Source organism: Anas acuta, chromosome W, assembly GCF_963932015.1.
Source record: "Anas acuta chromosome W, bAnaAcu1.1, whole genome shotgun sequence".
Taxonomy (NCBI): Eukaryota; Metazoa; Chordata; class Aves; order Anseriformes; family Anatidae; genus Anas; species Anas acuta.
Window position 1 is genome coordinate 28,525,360 of NC_089016.1, and position 19,773 is coordinate 28,545,132.

Consider the following 19,773-nt stretch of genomic DNA (forward strand, 5'->3'; position numbering starts at 1 on the left):
ACAAGATGACGGATGCCACAGAGGCTTTAAAGGACGGGCAGATAGCACGGCTATTGTTTTCTTTCCTTAAAAATATAAAATGGTAAAAACTGTCGTGGAAGATGGTCTCGCACAGGCTTTGATCTAGGACTGAAAACCTTGGCTTCAGGAGTACGGAAATTGCTCCTAAAGCCCTAAATCGATGGATAAATTGAGTTCAGTCCGTACTCAGGACCAGTTAGGGTCAGTGTTCATCTCTGCAGTGTAGCATCCACTGCAAGTTCAATTCTCAAGGCTGATGGACCGCGGAAGGCAGATGACAAGAAGCCCTTTGGTGTTTTGCCTTCCTGGTATCCATCTGTCCTTTGAGTCCTGGTTTGGTCCCCTCGCCAGGACACCGACTGCTTCAGTGGCTGTTACATGCTGGAGCACAGCAGTGCTGGCACCTCTGCGGGGCTGTCCTTCTGTCCTCCTCCCTCTGCCTGTCTCCTGCTATGTGCATTGATTCAGTGTGGGCTTTTGGGGAAAGAAATGCTGGATCTGGTGCCTTAGACATGCCTTTAACAGAGAGGATGCTTTGGGTAAGCGTAAGCCAGGAGCAGGACTTTTTTTGTTGTTTTTCTTTTTTTCACATTTATAGTAAAGCTATTTTGCTATGAATAATTTCCAATGGAAATTGAATTATTTTCTGGCTACCTCTTCCCCCCAACACAACCGACCTCACCCTTCCCATCTCCCCTCAGCCCTGCTCGTAGCTCTGGAAACCGTAGGAAATTTCTGTGTGAGGAGAAAGAGCCGGTGGCGCTTTTGGCCCTAAATCTTTTGGGTTGTGAGGCACACTGTTAGCTCTTTCGACCTGGTGTGGGCTGATCCAGATTATTTAAAATCTCGCTTTCTGCATTCCAGGAAACGTGGAGTCAGACGTTTCTCTCATCTTTGGAAATGGGCACCCATAAGCCAGGCAAAAAGGGTTTGTTACACAGCCGTTTTTCTTCTTTTTCCATCACCGCCTTGGGCTATCTGATTGAAATTCAGATGGTTTTGGTGCAGGTCAGAGCTGGCTCCCTTTCAGACAAATACTGTCTCAATGAAGACCAAAGATGAACTAACGAGTGAGTTATCTTAGTTTTCGCCTAGCCAAGAGGTGGCAGAGGCTCAGTAAAGCAAGAACAGTTGGCCAGTTTTTGCAGCTCACAGAATCCCAGGCTGGTCCCGATGACCTCAGGTTTGCTAATTGCTCTGGGAATGGGCTTGTAGCCTTGAAACTGTTCCCATCGTGTACCAGCAAGGACGCTCACTTGGATTTTTTGGAGCTCGCGAGCTGCCAGCAACCACAACATGATGCCACGGTATTGCTGCTGGTAGAGGTGGGTCAATTGGGTAGACTACTTGTGGGGATTTTAGGAAGTTCTTCAGAGAAGAAGCTCTTTCCTCTTGTGCTCATTACCAGAAAATACGAACTGCTACACGACCGTGTAGGCACTTAGCTTATAATTCTTCGCTTCTCAGACGAGGAGGAAAGGTGCAGAAAGTCTCGCCTCGAAAGCATCCCCATTAGCTATGCGTGGCTGCCCCCCAAATTCATGCTAGTGTCATTAGTTTTGATAAATAATCCACCGAGCAAATAAGGAAACATATGCCGCCTTCTGCTAAACCTTTGAGTAACACTGAGAGCTGAATAACGATAATAAAAATTAGGAATTATAAAAGGCTAATGTGCCTGGTGGAAGCCTGAGCTACAGAAAATGGCTAATTTATTGTATAATGTTTGAGAAAAATGAGGTTCCGAGGAATCCAAAACATAAGAACTGAAATACAGAGCAAGTACCTCGGTTAGCCAAATTAAGGGAAATGCTACAGAGAAAAATAGCGATTTTTTTTTTGTTGCTTTACTTTTTGTAGGATTCTTAGCTATGAATCTCGCCTTGGAATTTTTATATTATTATTATTATTATTATTATTATTATTATTATTATTATTATTATTAAATCAGTTATAAAGTACCTCCTTGCCACAGAAAGAGGGACCTGCTTGGTCCCATTTTTTTTTTTTTTCTGAAAGCAAAGGGTTTGGCCCAAATTTTGAAGGCATCAGCAGATGTTTAAATCCTGCCATCAGCCTGGGCCAGGTTTGGTGAGGAGGCTCCATCCCTGGAAGAGAAGCCAGGCGTGTGCTGAAGCTTCAAGAGACTTGACATCAAAACTTGAGGTCTTGTGTCCATCCATCAGCAAAGCCTTATGGAGTGGGGTAGGTCAGTGTAGTTCAGAGATCTTTCTTAGAAGCTTAAATAAAATTTGACTGAAGGCCTTGAAGGTCTCATTGGTCATAATGTTGGACTCGGATGGCCACGTGCCTCTGTGAAAAAAACTTGGGCTAAACGAGAGATTTAGAGATGGGGCTTGAAGATCGACAACTCAAAGTGTGAGTACGTTGTCTGCCTCCATGGAAAGCCTCCAAAATCAGAGTACACAAACTTCAAATTCAGCAACACGTTATGGTCCACCAGGAGGTGCTCCATGCTCACACTGCTTTGGGGTGCAATTTTGGCCCGGGGGGGCAATTTTGGCTCAGATATAATTAAAATTATGCCATCTTCCTTTGAAAATGGCAAGATATTTCAATATGGAAGATCAGAAAACTATACCAGAACACTTCCTAAAAAAACTTCTTTCTCAAAATGACTGAAATGTTCTCGTGCTTTCAAAGTTCTCCCCTTTTCATTTTTGGTCTTCAGCTAAAAGTATTATTCAACTTTATATTAAATTCGTGAATTGCTCAGGGCTCGGTTTTAAAGCCAGTTAAACTTTTGCCAAAATAAATTAAAAAAATAGCCGACCTTCGAGCCTCTGGCCCAGTCCTTCCTAGAAATAGCCGCTGCAGCGCTGAGTTCACTTGCAAAAATAATGAACACGCTCCTGGTCCCTTGCTGCATGTTGAGTACTGTAGATGATGGCTCCGTTTATGTTTGCCATTTAGCACCGTCGGTATTTGACCACGAAATGCCTTCCGAGTCCCTCGGCTGCCTTAAAACCCTTTGCTTTCTTTCTGCTTTTTCCGTGGGCGGCAGCTATCGTTCGGTGGCTCGGAGACTAGATGAACTGACCAGCGGCTCCTGGGGGAGCGTTCGCGGGTGATTGAATTGCTTGCAATCAACAGCCCCCCCCTCGTTTTTCCCGGTGACTAATTGGTGATGACAGATGTCACCCGCACCGTGATGCCCTCACGGCACCCAGGGGGAGAGCAACAGAACAACCGAGCTGATCCCAGCCCTGGGTTTTTAAAATATTTATTATATTTGTGCACACTGTCAGTTAGTTAATAAGATCTGTTGACTACGTAAGCAGCCATTAAGACTGATTTTTTTGATTTTTTTTTTTCTTTGCACGTGAATAGCAGTTTTATAGTCTGTAAGAGGAAAGGAGTCTCTCTCCCATGGAAGAAGAGGATCCTGAGGATCTTCAGCACATCCCTACTCAATCTCATCTCATTAAAAGCTTCTGTAGCACTGAAACCTGATGTGAGTGAAATTCTGGTAGGTCTAGGATGTATGAGCAATGGGCTTGCGCTGCGTGCTGTTGTTGGCTGAATTTACCCCAAAGCTTTGTAAAGGGCAGTGAAATGGGGGTTGTATGTCAGAGAGGAGTTGGTAGCATCCACCTCCAACGTCCCCAGCCCTTCAATTGCCCCCACGTAGTGTCAGGGGCACGGAGAGGCTTCCAACACGACTATAGGATGCAACTCTCGATGTCTCCCAAGCCTCTAACTATTTTCCATTTTCAACACGCTGCTTCGAAAGCGCCGCTGGGCTGATCCTGGGAGGTGCTGAGTCAGGAGAGAGCTCCCCTTACAGCACCACCCGGCGTTGTTGACACCCGCGAACCTCGGTGATTTATAGCGAGGTTCGTAATGTCATAAAAGAGGCATAATAAAAATTAGTACCGCATGACTCGTTCCGAAGAACATCGGTACGGCACCGAGCGATAATGAAGAGCTGCGCGAGAAGCCAGAAGGGAGGAAGTTCGTATGGCAGCGAGGACAGAGCTTTTAGTTGGGAAATCAGCATCACTGCAGATGGGCTGAAAATTTTGAAGCATATGCTGATGTACCCTGACGCTCCGGCATGTGCTCGGTGTCGTTGGTAAAACCCAACGCGTGTGAACAAATCCAACGGAGATGCGGGCGGTCACGCACGAGCTGGGCAAACGCGAGCTCTGCCTGCATTTGGAGGATAGATTTATACACAGAGCCCGACGAAATGCTGCTGAATGCGATGCTTTGAAACCGTGTTGCATGGTTAATCGGTTGAATGAAAACTGGAAAGGCCAAATTTTGTAGATGGTCCCCAGGAAAGGTGATAGAGGAGTTGCTTGTGCGGAAAAGAGCGTTTTGTTTGGCCGTAAGTAATGAGCGACCGGTAACTTGTCCGATCTGATAGATATTTGAGACAGCAAATTATACCTCTTGCACATCTCCCTAAAGGTCATCCGATTCAACGCCTGCTTTTCTCCCGGCTGTTAGACGCAAGATCAAAATTTAATTACTTAATGGGCAGGCCAAAACACGGGGACTCATCGCAGTTCGTGTTTCTCTGCTTCATCGCTTCGTGATTTAGTTGCTTAATCTGGGGTGATGAGAGCTCCTGGATCCATGTCCCAGGGCTTTCCCAGGGAACATCCTCCTAGTAGAGGTTAGCACTGGGATTTAGATGTGATCATCCATGTGAAATGTGGATTTTTTCCTTGCCTTCCCCTCTCAGATCCTGGTTGCTGTCCTAACCCACCGGGGGTTGCGTTGAGGTTGAGTTCATCCAGATAAATCTCCCTGGGATAAAACGGTGCAAAACTCTATCTCCTCTCATCTGCAGCTCTGGGTGCAGCCTGTTTAATTAGAAACAATTAGTGATGTGTTACCAATTTAATACAAATTCCTGTTTGGTGGCTGGTACAAAGGAAAATTAGGCAACTCATGCTCTACAGCCACGATTGCTGTTTTTGTTTAGAGTCATTCTATTTCTTTCCTTGATGTAAATGAATATTGATTGATTTTTTTTTTTTTTGGAGGAAGAAAAGAAATTAAGAACTGGTTTTAATCCCAGCCGTGGCTCAGGAACCGCCTCCGAGGCTTTGTCCAGAAATTGTCGTCAGTCCCTAAACTTCCCCTGCAGTGACGCGATTTAATGGCGCGGCCCCATTAAAATAAACGGGCATATTCCGTAAAGTGAAATGGGAACAATTCTATCCAAAGTGTCTGTGTTCTAAAAGATGATGACTCTCCCCAAATTGGTATCTATTACAGATCTTCTTATGTAAGCCAATTTCAGTGGAAGAACGCCTCACTTTTTCCGTTCCTAGGTGTTACATCCACAGCATCTCTCTGGTTACAGATACTCCTGCAGGGAGGTTTTTCTCAGACATAACTTACACCTTCCGTAGAGAAAACTGTGAAAGATGGGTCAGAGGGGTGCTGGCAAAAAAATAATGAATTCCCTCAGTGCAAGAGTGCCACAAAAGATTATATTGACTGGGCTGTACTGAGCACCACTAGACCACAAGGACAGGTTTGATGTTATTTGTGGCATTAAAATTCCCCGTAAATAACTTTTCCATTTAGTACTGAGGATGAAAAGAGTTTTATGTTCTTACACTTGCAATTCATGCTGTATGAATAACCGACTGAAAGTGCTAAACACAAGGAAGCTGTTGGGAGGAGACTTGAATTAGTCCAAAAGTTTATATTTTTGCATGAATAAAGCATCTTGTTGCCCTGAAATGAATTGCTTAACATAAAACACGAACGCTCCGTTTATGCTTAAATGCATTCAGCAAAAATGTTGTCTTTTTAAATGGAAATAAATATACGTATATAAACCCTTCATATCTGTATTGAAAATAGCAAACTGATGAATTGAAAAAGCTGTTAGAAAGCATGACAGATATTTTGATGTAGTGTCGTTGGTTGAAAACTTCCATTGGATGTCTTGAAATGTCGTATTTTGGCACCAGGGTACGTGGCCTGTTTAAGGAAAGTGTGATTTGCAGCAGGAAGTTGAAGGTTGTAAGTGCGGGAGGTTTCTCGCTTTTCTTGAAAAAATATCGAGTTTCAAATCTTACCAACAAGCTCTAATTGACAGCGTTTTAAAAGTATGGATAGCCTATAGTGCGTGTTCTTATTTTAGCATACCGCAAGTGTTAAATCAGTGGCAAGTGACTGCAAAAGTCTTGGCTTAGCTAAGGTTGCAATTAAAAAAAAATTGCTAAATGGATAGCGTCATGAGAATCAACCACTTGCTGGGAGGTATAGGCAGATCCTATACATAGCTCATCTTGCTTATCAATCTGTGTATTAATTTATGACCTGAAAAATGATTATATATGGGTGTGGCAATATGGCATATGTGTAACAGGCTCCGATTTTGGATGTGAATTAAACATGCGTAATTAAAAGCATGCAAATTTTAATTGCTTTAAGAGCAGAAAAGTCAAATTCACCTTAAGTAGTTCAGGACTTGGTCCTCGGTGCAGATTACCAGGATAATTTTTAGATCAAAGTCATAATTGCCAGCTGAAAAACAAGACCAACAGTTTCTGAACACACAGCCACTTTTCAACTTATTTTTCTTCTTAAACAATTGTTTTTCTCTTTTTTCTTTCAAGTTGGTAATTTTGCAAGAGAGGCAAACAAGTCTTTTTGGTACAGAGATATAAAAACTAGGCTGAGATCTGGGATGTAGCACTACATTAAAGTCCCAGAAGCACTGCAGTGAAATCATTTATTTATTCATTCATTCATTCATTCATTCATTCTTGGTTTTATAGGATTTGCACCCATGTCTCTTACCAGGAGAAGCTCGTGAATAAACTCACATCACCTATTCCCACCTTTGCTTGGCAGTAATGATGTTACATCTTTTTGATACCAAATCCATTGTGGGATATGATTTCAAAGCTTTTTGCCATTCATTCATCATCTCTTCTTGTGTATCCCCAAAAGCTTTTGCTGGTCTCTAAAGACACCATTTTAAGGGGAAAAGGATGCTTCTGCCAGGACTTCTCCCTACCTGTATGCAGACGTATTCACGTCTATTTAAAACCAAAAACTGTGAAAACGTGTTTTATAATTGATCTATTTTCAACACTAAAGGCTGTAAGCAAGAACCTCCATTTCTACAGTCTCTAAAAATGTTTGCTTTTTTCAAGATGCTACCAGTAGGACCCAGTGCAAGCATGCATCCTACTGGCAAAGTAATAATAAGGTCACAATACTCACAGCCGATTCTGGATTAAAAATAGTGGGAGATTTGGTCATAATTTGAGATGCTTCATGTGGCTTCATAAAGGAAACACGGAAATCAGAGCCTATTGGGCTATATTCAGGCCTTCTCTGTAGGTTCTTGAGTCATTTGCACCTGTGGAAAATGAATGGGAGCAGTCTGATTTCGTGCTCGCTTTGTACAGAGGTAGGTGATTGTTCACACCGCCACGAGAGCAGAGAGGGATGTACCTCATAAGGAGTTAATTCAAACCACATCGGGCTAAAATCAGCCCCTGTCAAGCTCGGATGTAGATGGTTTAAGCAGTGGTGGATTGATCTTGTGGAGTCACATGAAAGAGTGAAGGATTTCAGATATTGCTTGCTGAGATAATTCCGGGTTATATGTCTTCCTATATTGTACAATATATGTTTACTATTCACTGCTAGCAACGATAAAAGGGAAATTGCTTTTGTCAGTGATAGCTCTACAGAGTTTACTGAAAGCCAAAGTAAAAGAAGTACTTGGTGGGCTAGAAATGTAGTCCAAATCTTGCTGCTTTTCCCCTCATTTTTTTCCTGTTATTTAAACGGGCACCTGGCAGGTCAGCCACCGCAGCATCCGTGGGTATGGATTCACCTCCAGATTTAAGATATTTATTCAGCAGGTTTAAAGGTAGATGCCTTTTCCTGGTTTGAGTAGCTTTTTAGGCTCCATCATCTCCCTGTTTTCTATGGGGGGACCTTAGACACCCATCATGTGTAGAGTAATCGAAATGTCAAGACTTTGGGTTATTGTAGCTCAAGTTTCTGAACACCAAACCAGCTTTGGTGGGAAAGACTTTGGTGAAAGACTGCCGTGCTTTGCCACGAGGATGGTTCCTCGGTGGAGGAATTGCATACTGGGGTGGTTTGTAGGGGAACTTGAGGGTTTCTACAAGGTCTCAGATGCCAAAATTGTTAATAACAGGGCAGTTCTCTGAATCTAAGCACAAAAATTCCACCGAAAAAGCCTTGCAGGTTTCTCTGTGTCTTTTTTTTTTTTTTTTTTTTTTTTTCCCCAGATCTTGCCCTTGATACTTCTCTAGAGATGTTTACCCAACACGGCTCATTAGAAGCCAATGCGCTTCCAAGACACGAGTCAACATACGGAACAGACCAGAAGCCCAAATCTCCTCGCTCTGACCGTGCAGCGAAGTAGTTGTGTCTCTTCCTCCTATAAATGTACACAGATTATACTTTAGTCTTGTGTTTGCACATTATTTAGAGCAGTGGCCCATGACTAAGGACACTAAACACAATCTCAGTGCAAATAATGGATCGCAACTTCGCAGCCAAAAGAGCTGAGGCTAGGGCTTAATATTTTCTTTCAACACCTCATTACTCTGGAAATGCCCCTGGGAAATTTCTTAATTCCCTCCGGTTTGGGATTGATCTCCATAAGGAAGGGGTAATAATATTTGTTATTAATAATAACGGTATTAATTGCTCTTAAAAAAACAATTTAGGGACAGTATAAGGAAACTCTGCGCCGGTATTTAGTGAGCGTCGTGCTTTTCACAGAAAGCTATTCTTCATGAGCTGTTTAGGTAATAAACCACTGTTAATGATCTCACAGTAGATTAATGCTACTAATAGAGTTTACAGTGTCTGCATGGGTGTTGGTCCAAAATAGGCTTGTAATAATGGAAAAAAAAATGCTTTTGGTTTGATACCAATGATGAAAATTTGGTTGGCCGGCTTTCATGTGGACTTGGTGGGCAACAACCAAACCCTTAAATGCTCTGAAAGGTGCTTTTCTAAAAGTGAATTCTACTGCTTGAGCCTGCAGTTTATTCATTTCTGGATTTTGCTTGTAGACAGAAAGCTTTTCTATGTAAAAAAAAGTCTCAATATTTCTTTCCTTCTTGCTTTTTCCCACTTTGATGTGATTACCTAATAAATCGGGTGCTGAAACACCCCACTTAGTTTCTGCTTTTCCCAGACCAAAGGTTTGGAGGCTTGAGGCTTTGAGCGGCCAGTTACTGCATGTTTATGAGGTTAAATACTTGTGCTGCTTGGGGCGTACAAGACAAGAGCACTGAAATAGGAGCAAAGCAATGAATTTATCAGACGCTGTGATCACACGGACAAGAAATAATTTTCAAGTATCCTGAGGAAGTAGCTGGCTTGAGTTTTCCATGTTGCTGTTTGGTTGAGGATGCCGTGTCTTAAGGTGTGATTTTACTGTTAGTTTTTTTTTTTTTTTTTTTTTCCCCTCTTTCTTTCATCCCTTCTCATTTATTCACACTTATTCCGTGCCACCTTGGCCCTTTGTTTCGTGACACCTCAGCCGTGCCCTCCACGGCGCCTCCCGCCAACCCCGCCACTTCCGTGCCACCGGCCTCTCTGACTGTGTCCTCTCCTTCCCCTCCAGCTGTCCTAAGCTCCAGTGTCCTCCCCTCTGCCCCCCGAGATGTGGTCCCTGTCTTGGTCTCCAGCCGATTTGTCCGTCTCAGCTGGCGCCCGCCCGCCGAAGCCCGAGGCAGCATCCAGGCGTACACGGTCTTCTTCTCCAGGGAAGGCATCAACAGGTAGGTGTCCTCTTGAAGCCCAGGGGACTGTCCCTCGTTGAGGACAGTCAACCATCGTCTTGCAAAAGATTCATAACCTTGTGTTCTTCCCTCTGTCCGCGTGTGGAAACGAAACAAATCGAACCCAATGTTTTGAGGCCAGCGGTGCCTTTTGTTGCGGTCTATTTTTGTAGACGACACGTCAACGGTTATATAACAAGACTTGTCGTCTTGCTACGAGGGACTGTTTTGGATGACAGCGATGTCCATGGATCCTACCCCTCCGGCTATTACTCGGCCATCTAAAATAAAGCATTGTTAGCTCCATGTTTTACCTTTCATCTTCCCCCGAAGCCACGGGCTCAAGTGTTGTTTGCATCCCCAGCGGAGGCGAATTTGTTGAGCCCTAATCAACTCGAGAGGAGGATGCTTTCAGAGCACTGCAAGGTCTCAAAAACAGTTGGGGAGAGGACAATGAAGATTTTAACATGATTGCGAGTGCAGCAGGCCAGCCTGGGCTGTTCCAGCCACGGCTGATTGCTGCCCAGCAGATAGCTCTTTTGTTATAACGGCACTAGAAATTATTTGCTCTTTTTCCTGATTCCTCATGATATATGCTCATGTCACACTCGAACAGGTACTGCGCAGTTACTTGGGTTTTATTTTCCGTACAAAAAATATTTGATGCCTGAGAAGAACCCCGTGCTTTTCCCTTCCTGTGCAATCACTCCGAAGAACTCGCTTTGAGTATCCCATCCTTTATTTCACTGCTGGCTGGCGACTGGTACATGTGTGTGTAAAGCTGAGGATCCTCAGCTGTCCCCGTGTCCCTCCCAGTTTGGGTACAAAACGAGGATTCATGCGGCAGAATCAATTATTTTGTACAACTGGGTCCTAATATTTCTCTATACCCATCAGTGCTGGTCACGGTGGGATAGGACATGTGCCGTGCAAGGGGATTCCCATTTCTTTACTTTTTTAAAAACCTTTGGGACTCGTTGGTGTGTTTGGAATTACTGAAGATGTAAAAGGAGCCCCCCCCCCTGGATTCCCTTGCGTTAAAAGTCATTTTCTTCCAGAATTTGTGGTGCTGCTCAAAGTACCAGCGAGTGTCTTTTTTCTTCGAAAGCTTCCGTGGAATTTTTGAGCTCTTTGACTTCATTGTTTACATGTTATTTTTCCAAAAGAGCTATTATTCTTTTTATTTTTAAAGATAAAATACAAATGGGTTTGACATTAACCTCAGGGATGCAAAGGAATTGTCAGAGAAATTACTGCGAGTCTGGAATAAGGAGCTCACCCCGTGACGATTTGCGTGGCAGGAGGCAGCACCAGCACACGCGGTGGCTTTGGGGACAATCCAGAGAAGTTGTCCCCTGTGTTTTGAACTCCACCGTAAGGGCTCTTTGGCTCAGCCCTTTGAAAGAAGCCACTTTTGGAAGCGGTTGTGCTTATTGCTGTGCTGTAATCACCAGGGCCCTTCTGACGGGATGCTCTTTAATCTTCGTGCTCTGCCAGGCATCCGGCGGGGGATCAAATGGTTTTTCTTGCAGATAAGGATGACTGGAAAGAGCACTTAAAGGTAAAAGGCAGGGTTCTGAGGAAAGGATAAAACAAACCTGAAATCTATTAGGAAATAAACAGCCAACCAATACCTCTGCACTCAGGAAAGTTGCTGGGTTGAGAAAAAGTTCAGATTAAAAAGTGATATACTCCGTGCCACTTGCTGGTAATAGCAGACTACTGACAAAAAAAGGAACAAATATTTTTTTCATGTATAGGATCTGTTAGCAGATACATAACCGAAGCACGCATTTTATTGTTCTTCTTTTCTGTTTAAATATGGTATTAGAATATAATGCATGAATTTCAATGGATACAGCTCTGCAAGGTACAGGCATAGACGTAACATAAAAATCCATCCTGCCCTGATGGAGAGCAGTTTTGGGAAAGAACGGAGCTCTTTTACCTTTTACTTGACATTATAAGCTCCCCGAAAACAAACTCTTTCATACCCAAGAAATAAGGTCGATTGAAAGATTAAAAATGCTTGTCAAGTTCTGCAGTGGAAGAGGTAAATCTCTGTTTTCTTGCTGTGTTTCCCATTGCACTGCCCAGACGGTGAGCTCTTGGGAGTGGTGCTGCCCTCATCTCATCCACCCATACTGAACTTTAAATTATGTTTTTTGTTGCTAGAGGTCATCTTCAGGTGGAAAACACCGAAATTATATATATAATCATATATTAAATATATTCATCTATCAACTTCCTCAAAACCGACAGCGTTTGCATCTGGATGTGGCCACCATTTAATTACAAAACGACTTCAGAGTTGCAACTTTTCCTTGAGAACATTTGCAAAATCGGCCTGATCCAATATTTCGTTTTGAATTTTGGTCTCTTTTTGTTGTTTGGACTCACTCTCAGCCTGATTGTTTGTTTGTTCGCTCTTCTCATCCGTCTTTGCTGCTTTGCTTCTGTACCGAGTGAGCATTGATTCACACGGGCATTTGATATTTGTGTGTGTTAGTCATCACAAGGAAAGAGGCATTGCTTATTTTTGATCTTGTAGCCACAGAACAAAAAATAACCCCTCGCATGTAATCTCAAGCCATATTTAATTGCCTGTCCGGAGTATTGAATGAATTCTGCCACCTCAGTGAGAATTTACGTGCTATATTTAAAATTAAAAATTAAAGCTTTAAATTAAAAAATGATTGATAAGAGAGAAATATTTATACAATAATATATTTATACAATAATATATTCCTGTTTGACATTTTAGAGGAGACACAAAGCCCCAAAATAGTGTTCAGTGTTTTATTACAGCCTTGGAAATGGCGAATTGGTTTAAATAATGGGTTCTGATTTGTAGCCATCCTTCTTTAACCGAATGTTTGCAAACATAAATGAATAAATAAAATGAATGAACTGGGATGCCCTGATCCTAACACAAAAGGAGGAGGAAAATACAGAACTGGGATGCCTTGATCCTAACAGAAAAGGAGGAGGAAATCAACGGTATTCCAACATAACACGAATTCCTTCGATGAAGGGCTCTTGCAAGATGGGGAGCTGCTTGGTTTCCAGTTGAACGTTCACTACAATTTGTTTTCAACGCCAAATTAATGAATGCACAGGTAGGCACGAGCAGCCAACGGAGCTCCCCAACTCGCTGCCTGCACGGCGCAGAGCGAAGAAATGAATCAAGGGACCGCTTAATTGAATGCAAAAACTTCTATTTGATTAGAGCCTATCTTTAGAATTCAGCTTAAGGTCTAAAATATCAGTCCCAGATGAACTGTTTACATTAGTTCGGAGGTTTTGCTTGTTATAATCAAGGACTTTGTGTTATTTCCTGGGAAAACGATAGTAGGGGATGAAAAAAAAAAAGAGCTCAAGGTGGTGGAAGTCCACCCGTTTTAAAATTAATAGTATTCATTTCACAGCGAGGAGCATTAACATGACTTGTCTTACTCGAGGTAACTAATTAGGTGTTTGAAACATTATAAAAGCATTTGTTACACACCTAGGAGATATATGGGGACTGTAATTATCTTTTTTTACATGCTGATACTGTAATGTAACATGATCCTCAGTCACTGGAAATTACATGTCGAGGCCTCCATTTTACAAGGACATGAATGACTTTAGTCAAGGGCTTTTATTTTTAGCCCGTAATTTATGGCCAAGACTTGAAAAAGAGAACCCAAAGTATAAAGGTGCCTGGCTCGAGGACGTTTGGTGCTTTTTAGGGAATTTCTGCACTGCCCCAATGTCTTGGTCTCAGCCCTGGGGTTTTTGCTTGGTTATTTTTTCGGTCCCTACTCAGGCGGATTGGGAACATTCACTTTTTTATTGCAGTCCTTATTCATTTGAAGTTACAGGATCTTGACATACAGAAATGAAGCAAGGGAAATTAAAATGTTTGCATTTTGAGGGAATAACACGAGGCAGCCTCAGAGCACTGATCTGGGGTAGAAAAGGAGTGAGATGAGCGTGGCTCTCAGTTTCTCTTGTTGTGCTTGGAAGATGCTCTTGTTTCAGCTAGAAAACCTAAATTAAGGGAAATAAAACATGTAAAGGTTTAATTTGCTCAGTGCTCTCCTGAGGTGCATGGAGAGAAAGCACTTGCTGGCTAGGAACAGGGAAACTTGTGGGGTTTTTCACCTGAAGGCTGCTCCCCCGAGCTTCTTCTTTTCATTGCTGCTCCCAAACTGGAACACATCAGATTACCTAGGCACAGACCTGAGCTAATTAAAATTGGACTCGAGCTAATTAGCCTTGGAAGTGATGGGTGAATGCTGTGAGATGGAGTGGGCGGTGGAGACCTCCAACTACTGCCCGCCTGGGTGCTATTTCCAGCAGGAGCAGCCGAGCTTCACGTGGACTCGTGTTTATCTAGGGGTGGCGTGGCCTGGCACCGGTGGGATTTGGGACCATCACCAACAGAAGATGAGCACTGAAGCTGCTGAGATTGCCCGTGGAGATGCAGCCATCATCAGAGGCTAATTCCAAAGCGCTCGCTTTGATGTCTCCAAAGGGCTGAGGCCGGTTTGTGATGCACCAAGGGCAGCTCTGAGAAGAGGAACGGCAGCCCTGGGTCTCCTCAGATACAAATCCAGATACAAAACGGGCTTTGTCAGAGTTTTCTCATCGTAACACTTCACACCTACATCCCAAAGTGCACAGGATCAGAGTTTGGTGCTGGCTCAGCACCCTCAGCCTAAATAAAACGCAGGTTTGGCTGAGCTCAGGGATGCTCCGTGGTGATGTGGGTACCGATTGCACCATATAGGTGCACTTATTTTTAATTTCTTACTAAGGTAATGTAAAAGACTTACCAAATCAATGCTATAAACCATACAATTTTCCAGAATTTCATATACCACAGGTGCCACTGTCACAGAGACGTATTCAGGAACGCCATCCTTAGGAAATCAGCCACATTTTTACCCGCTTCCCTTTGCAGATTGTTTTTCCATCAATATTACTTTGCTGTTTTATTAAAAAAGGCAAAGGACCAACGTGCTATATGACTTCTGAAGTGCTAAAATACAAGCCTTTTGTAGCGCTTGCCACATTCCCAGTAGGCACCATTACTCGAATTAGGTTTTTGAAAGCAGAAATCAAAAAGAAACCTTACAGACGAACAAGCTCTGAACCGAAATTTGATAAGTAATCACACCTTGCAAGCTACCGGCTGCAGAAAGAAGTACCCAAAATGCATTTTCAAGTTGTTTTTGTTGTCGTTGCAGGGAACGGGCGGTCAACACGTCGCAGTCCGGGACTCTCCAGCTCACCGTGGGCAACCTGCGACCGGAGGAGACCTACACCTTCCGCGTGGTGGCCTTCAACGAGTGGGGACCCGGCGAGAGCTCGCAGCCCGTCAAGGTGGCCACGCAGCCCGAGTGTGAGTGGGGTCGGGGTCGGGGCCACAATTCTGCCTCGGTGTCACACGTCCCATCTTCTGTCACAGTTTTGGGTCACAGCTTTGATGCTCACACGTCCCATCGTCTGTCACGTCACGGCGTAAATGATGCTGAAACGTAGGCTTTGGGATTTGTAGTTAAAAATGAGTATTTTCCATTAGTTAACATTCACCTCTAAGTATGTTTTATTAATTTTTGGAGTATTTGGAAACTTTCAGTTCTGCCTTTTCACATTCTGCATGTCTCACCTGTAAATATTTCCTGGTCTCCAGAAAGAAGAGGAATTTATTGAGTTTATCCTACAACAGTTTATCTCCCTTGGAAGGTCCAAGAAGGGCTATTGCAGAGAAAGCAATGTGACTTTAGCCCCTCCACAGCAAAATTTGTTGTTTAGAGGAGTTATTCAAAAAAAATAGTGTTGATAACCAGTTCTTAGCATCTGGGGACCTGAGCATCTCCCATTCAAACAGAGATGGGTGCAGGAACCACTTCAGCTCCTGCTCTGAGACTGCTTTGCTGTTTATTGCATTTCTTTCCAATTATGCAATTGCTGTGTGCAAACATAACCAGGGTTGTATTTCAGCCCTTTTTGGGTAAATAACGCTTGAAAGTCAGTTTAGGAATCTGAGTTTTTAGAAAGTAATAAGCAAATTTTAAGCAAATAAGCATCAGCGTCGTTTAACTATCAGCAATTTCTCTCTGTTAAAACACGTGCGAACGCACGCACACACGATCCTGTAAATGTTTGCATTGCGCATACGTATATTTACAGAAGGAAAATAAGATTTCACTGGGGAAATCTTGCTCTTTGCAAAGCCCAGGTGAAAAGCAGGCACCGCTTCCCCCTGCTGTTACTGACTGATGCTGCCACAGCCCGGAGTTACCCGCTCTGTTTAACACCAAGCGTAGACATATGGAATATCTTTTCCTATTTAATAACTTCAAGATTCCTCTAAAGTGTCAAGTTAGAGCGTGGAGGAAATATTGCTTTCCATTTTTCTCTTCGCTTTTCACCGGCGACCAAATTATCTTATCATTTTTGAAACAACTCTCTCTGGTCCTGGGAGGCAGTCAGCCTCGGTGTGGCTGTCTTTTCGAACACGCTGTAACTATTGTACAATAAATTACATGGCTGCCCCGAAATTGAATTTCCACATTATTTGAAAATATCCGAAGTATTATGCAATCCGGCATTGTTAAAGAAGAAAAAAGCTGATGAAAAAGGACATCTGAAATTCATGTCTGTCAGTGCCTGTTTCTAAAAGTGCATACATTTGCTCGGTAATCAGTTTAAAAGATCAACAGAACAAGTCCCAGCTTTTTGAAATAATCATCCACAATATACGTGCTGGATTTATATGAAGGTTTTTGTCCCCAGATTAAACCTTTTTTTTCTCCTTTTTCCTTTTTTTTTTGTGGTAAACTGCAACCCCTTTTTCCTTGCCTTTATGGCATATAATTTCACTACAGTATTATCGGCCCGGATTTAAATCCCTGCCTGCTTAAGCCATGTCTAATCTTTTCATACCACATGTGGAGACTTTGTGAGTTATTATTTTGCCTCCTCAAGATGCTGTTAAAGCAGCTTGGAAGTCGAGAATAAAGAAAGGCCTCTATTCTTGCACGGGGGATTGAAAATGTCCATCGGAGGTTTGAAAGGGGTTCCCCGCTGCGGGACCAGCTCACGGCTTTTCACATCCCTTAGGAATTAAAGGCGGCTTCCTAATAAATCGGCGTCTCCGTGATGTGTGTGTTAGCTGCTGGAAGAGAAGATGAATAGGGAGGCATGTTGGTGTGCCCCAAAGAAACGCGGAGGCATCGCTGCGGCCTTATCATCGCCGTCCCAGGGAAATCAATTTAGCGCGCGCTGACATCTCAACTTCTACCCGGGCAGCTTCGTGAAGGACAATTAATAACGGCATCTTTCTGAGGCGTAACTACTAATTTCTGAGGTTTGCTCATACCTACTTGCAGAAGCCCACCTGTATGTCTGCCTCCTCCTGTGGGAGCAGATCTCAGCCCCCCATGGTTGCCCCTGGAGGTGAGCCTCCACCTTCTTGTCCTCTGCATAGAGCAGCCACTTGGCCAAAGATTAAACCTTTTCCTCCCCTTTTTTCACAGAAACCCTCAGTTAGGAGGCCATTTATCTGCGTGGGGCAGCATTAAATGCTCCTGGGCTCTCCCTCTCCATTTGGGTGAAGGTTTCTGGTCCCAAACTGACGTGGTTTTGTGGCCAGAAACCGGGCTCGATGCATTTGTAGACCTCCACTTTGGATCCTCCCGCCCATCTCGAAGCCAAGAGGAAGAGGGACTACGATCAGCAGTTGTCCTAGGGTTATTTGGGAGTGATAACTGCAGGCTCTGGGGAAAGTCAGGTTTTAGGTTCACAACGGGAGAGGGTATCACCATCGGTCACTCAGTGATGAAAATTAATGTTTAGACTGGATAGCTGTGTCTTTACATGGCCAACCCGTACTTTGTTTAAACCGATATTTCAACTTTTAGCTGACTTAGAGCAGGTGGGCATACACGTGTTGGGCTCAGACAGATGCGTGGACGGACTTGAATATTACTAAGGGGAGGCAAACACCGAGGGTAGAGTTCGGAAGCTCTTAGAGTTCATCAATGTCTTTCCGAGTTACTTCACTCAGCATCCAGATTTCCAGAGAAGCTGACACTAATGACTTTTAATTCCCATTGGGGGCTGGTGCACGTAACCTCAGAAATCAGTCCCTTTGGCAGAAGAGCTTGTCATTTTTTGTGATTATGATGGGGAAGATAAATGTATTATTTAATCCCTGGCTGGCTGCACCTAAGTTTTTTGTCTCAAAAGACAAAACCTGCCATTGATACCACATTAAAGCAATTGCACCAGAAGCTACTCAAGTTGGTTTTCTTCTTCTCACTCCAAGTTTCGCAGTGGAGACAATATCCAAATATCCTTCGAAGGCATTAGTTGCACAGGAAACGTTGAAAGGACGCGAACAAAATTCCAGTCGCAGTCTCTTGTAACGTGCGTTTGTCAGAGAAATGTCAAAACCGCATAGCAAATTAAAAGATCATTAACATGAACGCAATGAGATTTGACATGAAAAGCAAGGGAAGGCAGCGTTGTCTCTAAAGTGCCCGCGGATGACGATTTTATCAGACACAATCGGTTCCATATATGTTGACCCACACAGATTAAGTTTGCATGTGCTGGAGTAATTGAATTTTCTGATGTCTTGCATCAGACCCATCCGTTTTTGATACCTCTCGGGGTCCCCAAATAGGGCCAGACCCTGCTGCTGTTGGGTGTTGAGTGTTTCAGAGGGTGCTAGAGCCATATCAACTGGTTTTGGGCATCAATTTGTCATGATGCTGATAATATTGTCGCTCTAAATGATGCTAAATCATTTCGTGCTAGTCAACAGCACTTGGTTTGTTCAGACCTTTGTGTACTGATGAAATAAAAAATGAATAATTTTTATAAGCCCTGCAGCTAGTCCCGTTTAACGAGGGAGCCCTTGGGCTCCGCTGGGAGCCTCCAGCCCACACTGGCTGTCACGGTGATGAACGGAGGACAAGAGGCTCCTGCTCCCCATCCATCAGCTCCCAACAACACCACATTTATTACTGGAAAGGAAAAACTCGTCTCTGTCCGAGGCGGCGTCCTCAGCCTGCCAAATTTCAGGTGTCCACAACAGAGCCCCGAATAACGAATGGCCAACGACGAATGGCCCCTTGAGGTTTGGCCAGCATCACCGCCACGAGACACGGGAGATGTTTATCAGCGTGTGAAAGGGTCAGGGCAGGCAACAAAAAAAAAAAGCCAGCATCTCCGGTGGATTGCTTCGGCAGGGAATTTTTCTCCTCGTTGGATGAAAGGGGGAAGCAGCGCTGAAAAATGTGTTGTGCGGAGTCATTAATATCCCCCTCATTTGTGTGTATCCTTCCGTAATGGCTCCGTAAAATGCACCCCGGGGTAACTTTACGCCGTTCTTACATGGCTCTTTAATTTTATGAGTAATTTACGGGGAGGGCTGGGGAAGGGGGGGAGAGGTTTTCGATTGCTTGAAATTTTAATGGAACGTGTCTTCCTTGCTAAATGTTGGGCAGGCATGAAGGAGAAGATGGTGGCGTCTGTTTTTCTGTCTCTTTGACTCATGTGTCTAGCTTTCCATCCACTTATTTTTCCCAAGGCCTTTAAATCTTTTATTTTTTTTCCTTTTTTTTCTTTTTTTTTTTTTTTTCCTGGGAGTGAAGCTTGGCTTCTGGCTGCAGTTCCTGAATTTGAAACCACTTTGCAATTAGAGCTCATTCTGGCCGTTGTTTTTATTTGCTGCTCGTTTTTCCCCCTAGTAAGCACCACAGGCAGGGAACGTGTTTGAAATAGGTTTCTTTTTACTCGCGGGGGGTCAGACAGCTCCGGGTCTTTGCTCTAGGTACGTGCTTCGCTTTGCAGCTCTGGTCTCGCTCTAGCCTGGCCCTTAGGACACTTGGTTTGTCCCCAGCGCTGGTCCAGGTAACGCCTCCGACCTCCCTGCTGGCCTCAGTGCTGCCTCGGGCACTGGAAAAATACA

At 43.7% G+C, this 19,773-nt stretch overlaps 1 protein-coding gene across 2 annotated transcripts in view; it reads left to right on the forward strand.

The window, feature by feature from the left end:
- DCC (DCC netrin 1 receptor) overlaps positions 1–19,773 on the forward strand; it is a 347,209-nt gene that overhangs the window by 213,755 nt on the left and 113,681 nt on the right. For both annotated transcript variants that reach the window (XM_068665177.1, XM_068665176.1), the window contains 2 exons: positions 9,644–9,800; positions 15,038–15,192. In XM_068665177.1, coding sequence (XP_068521278.1) covers positions 9,644–9,800; positions 15,038–15,192 — 312 coding nt within the window. The remainder of the gene's footprint in view (positions 1–9,643; positions 9,801–15,037; positions 15,193–19,773) is intronic.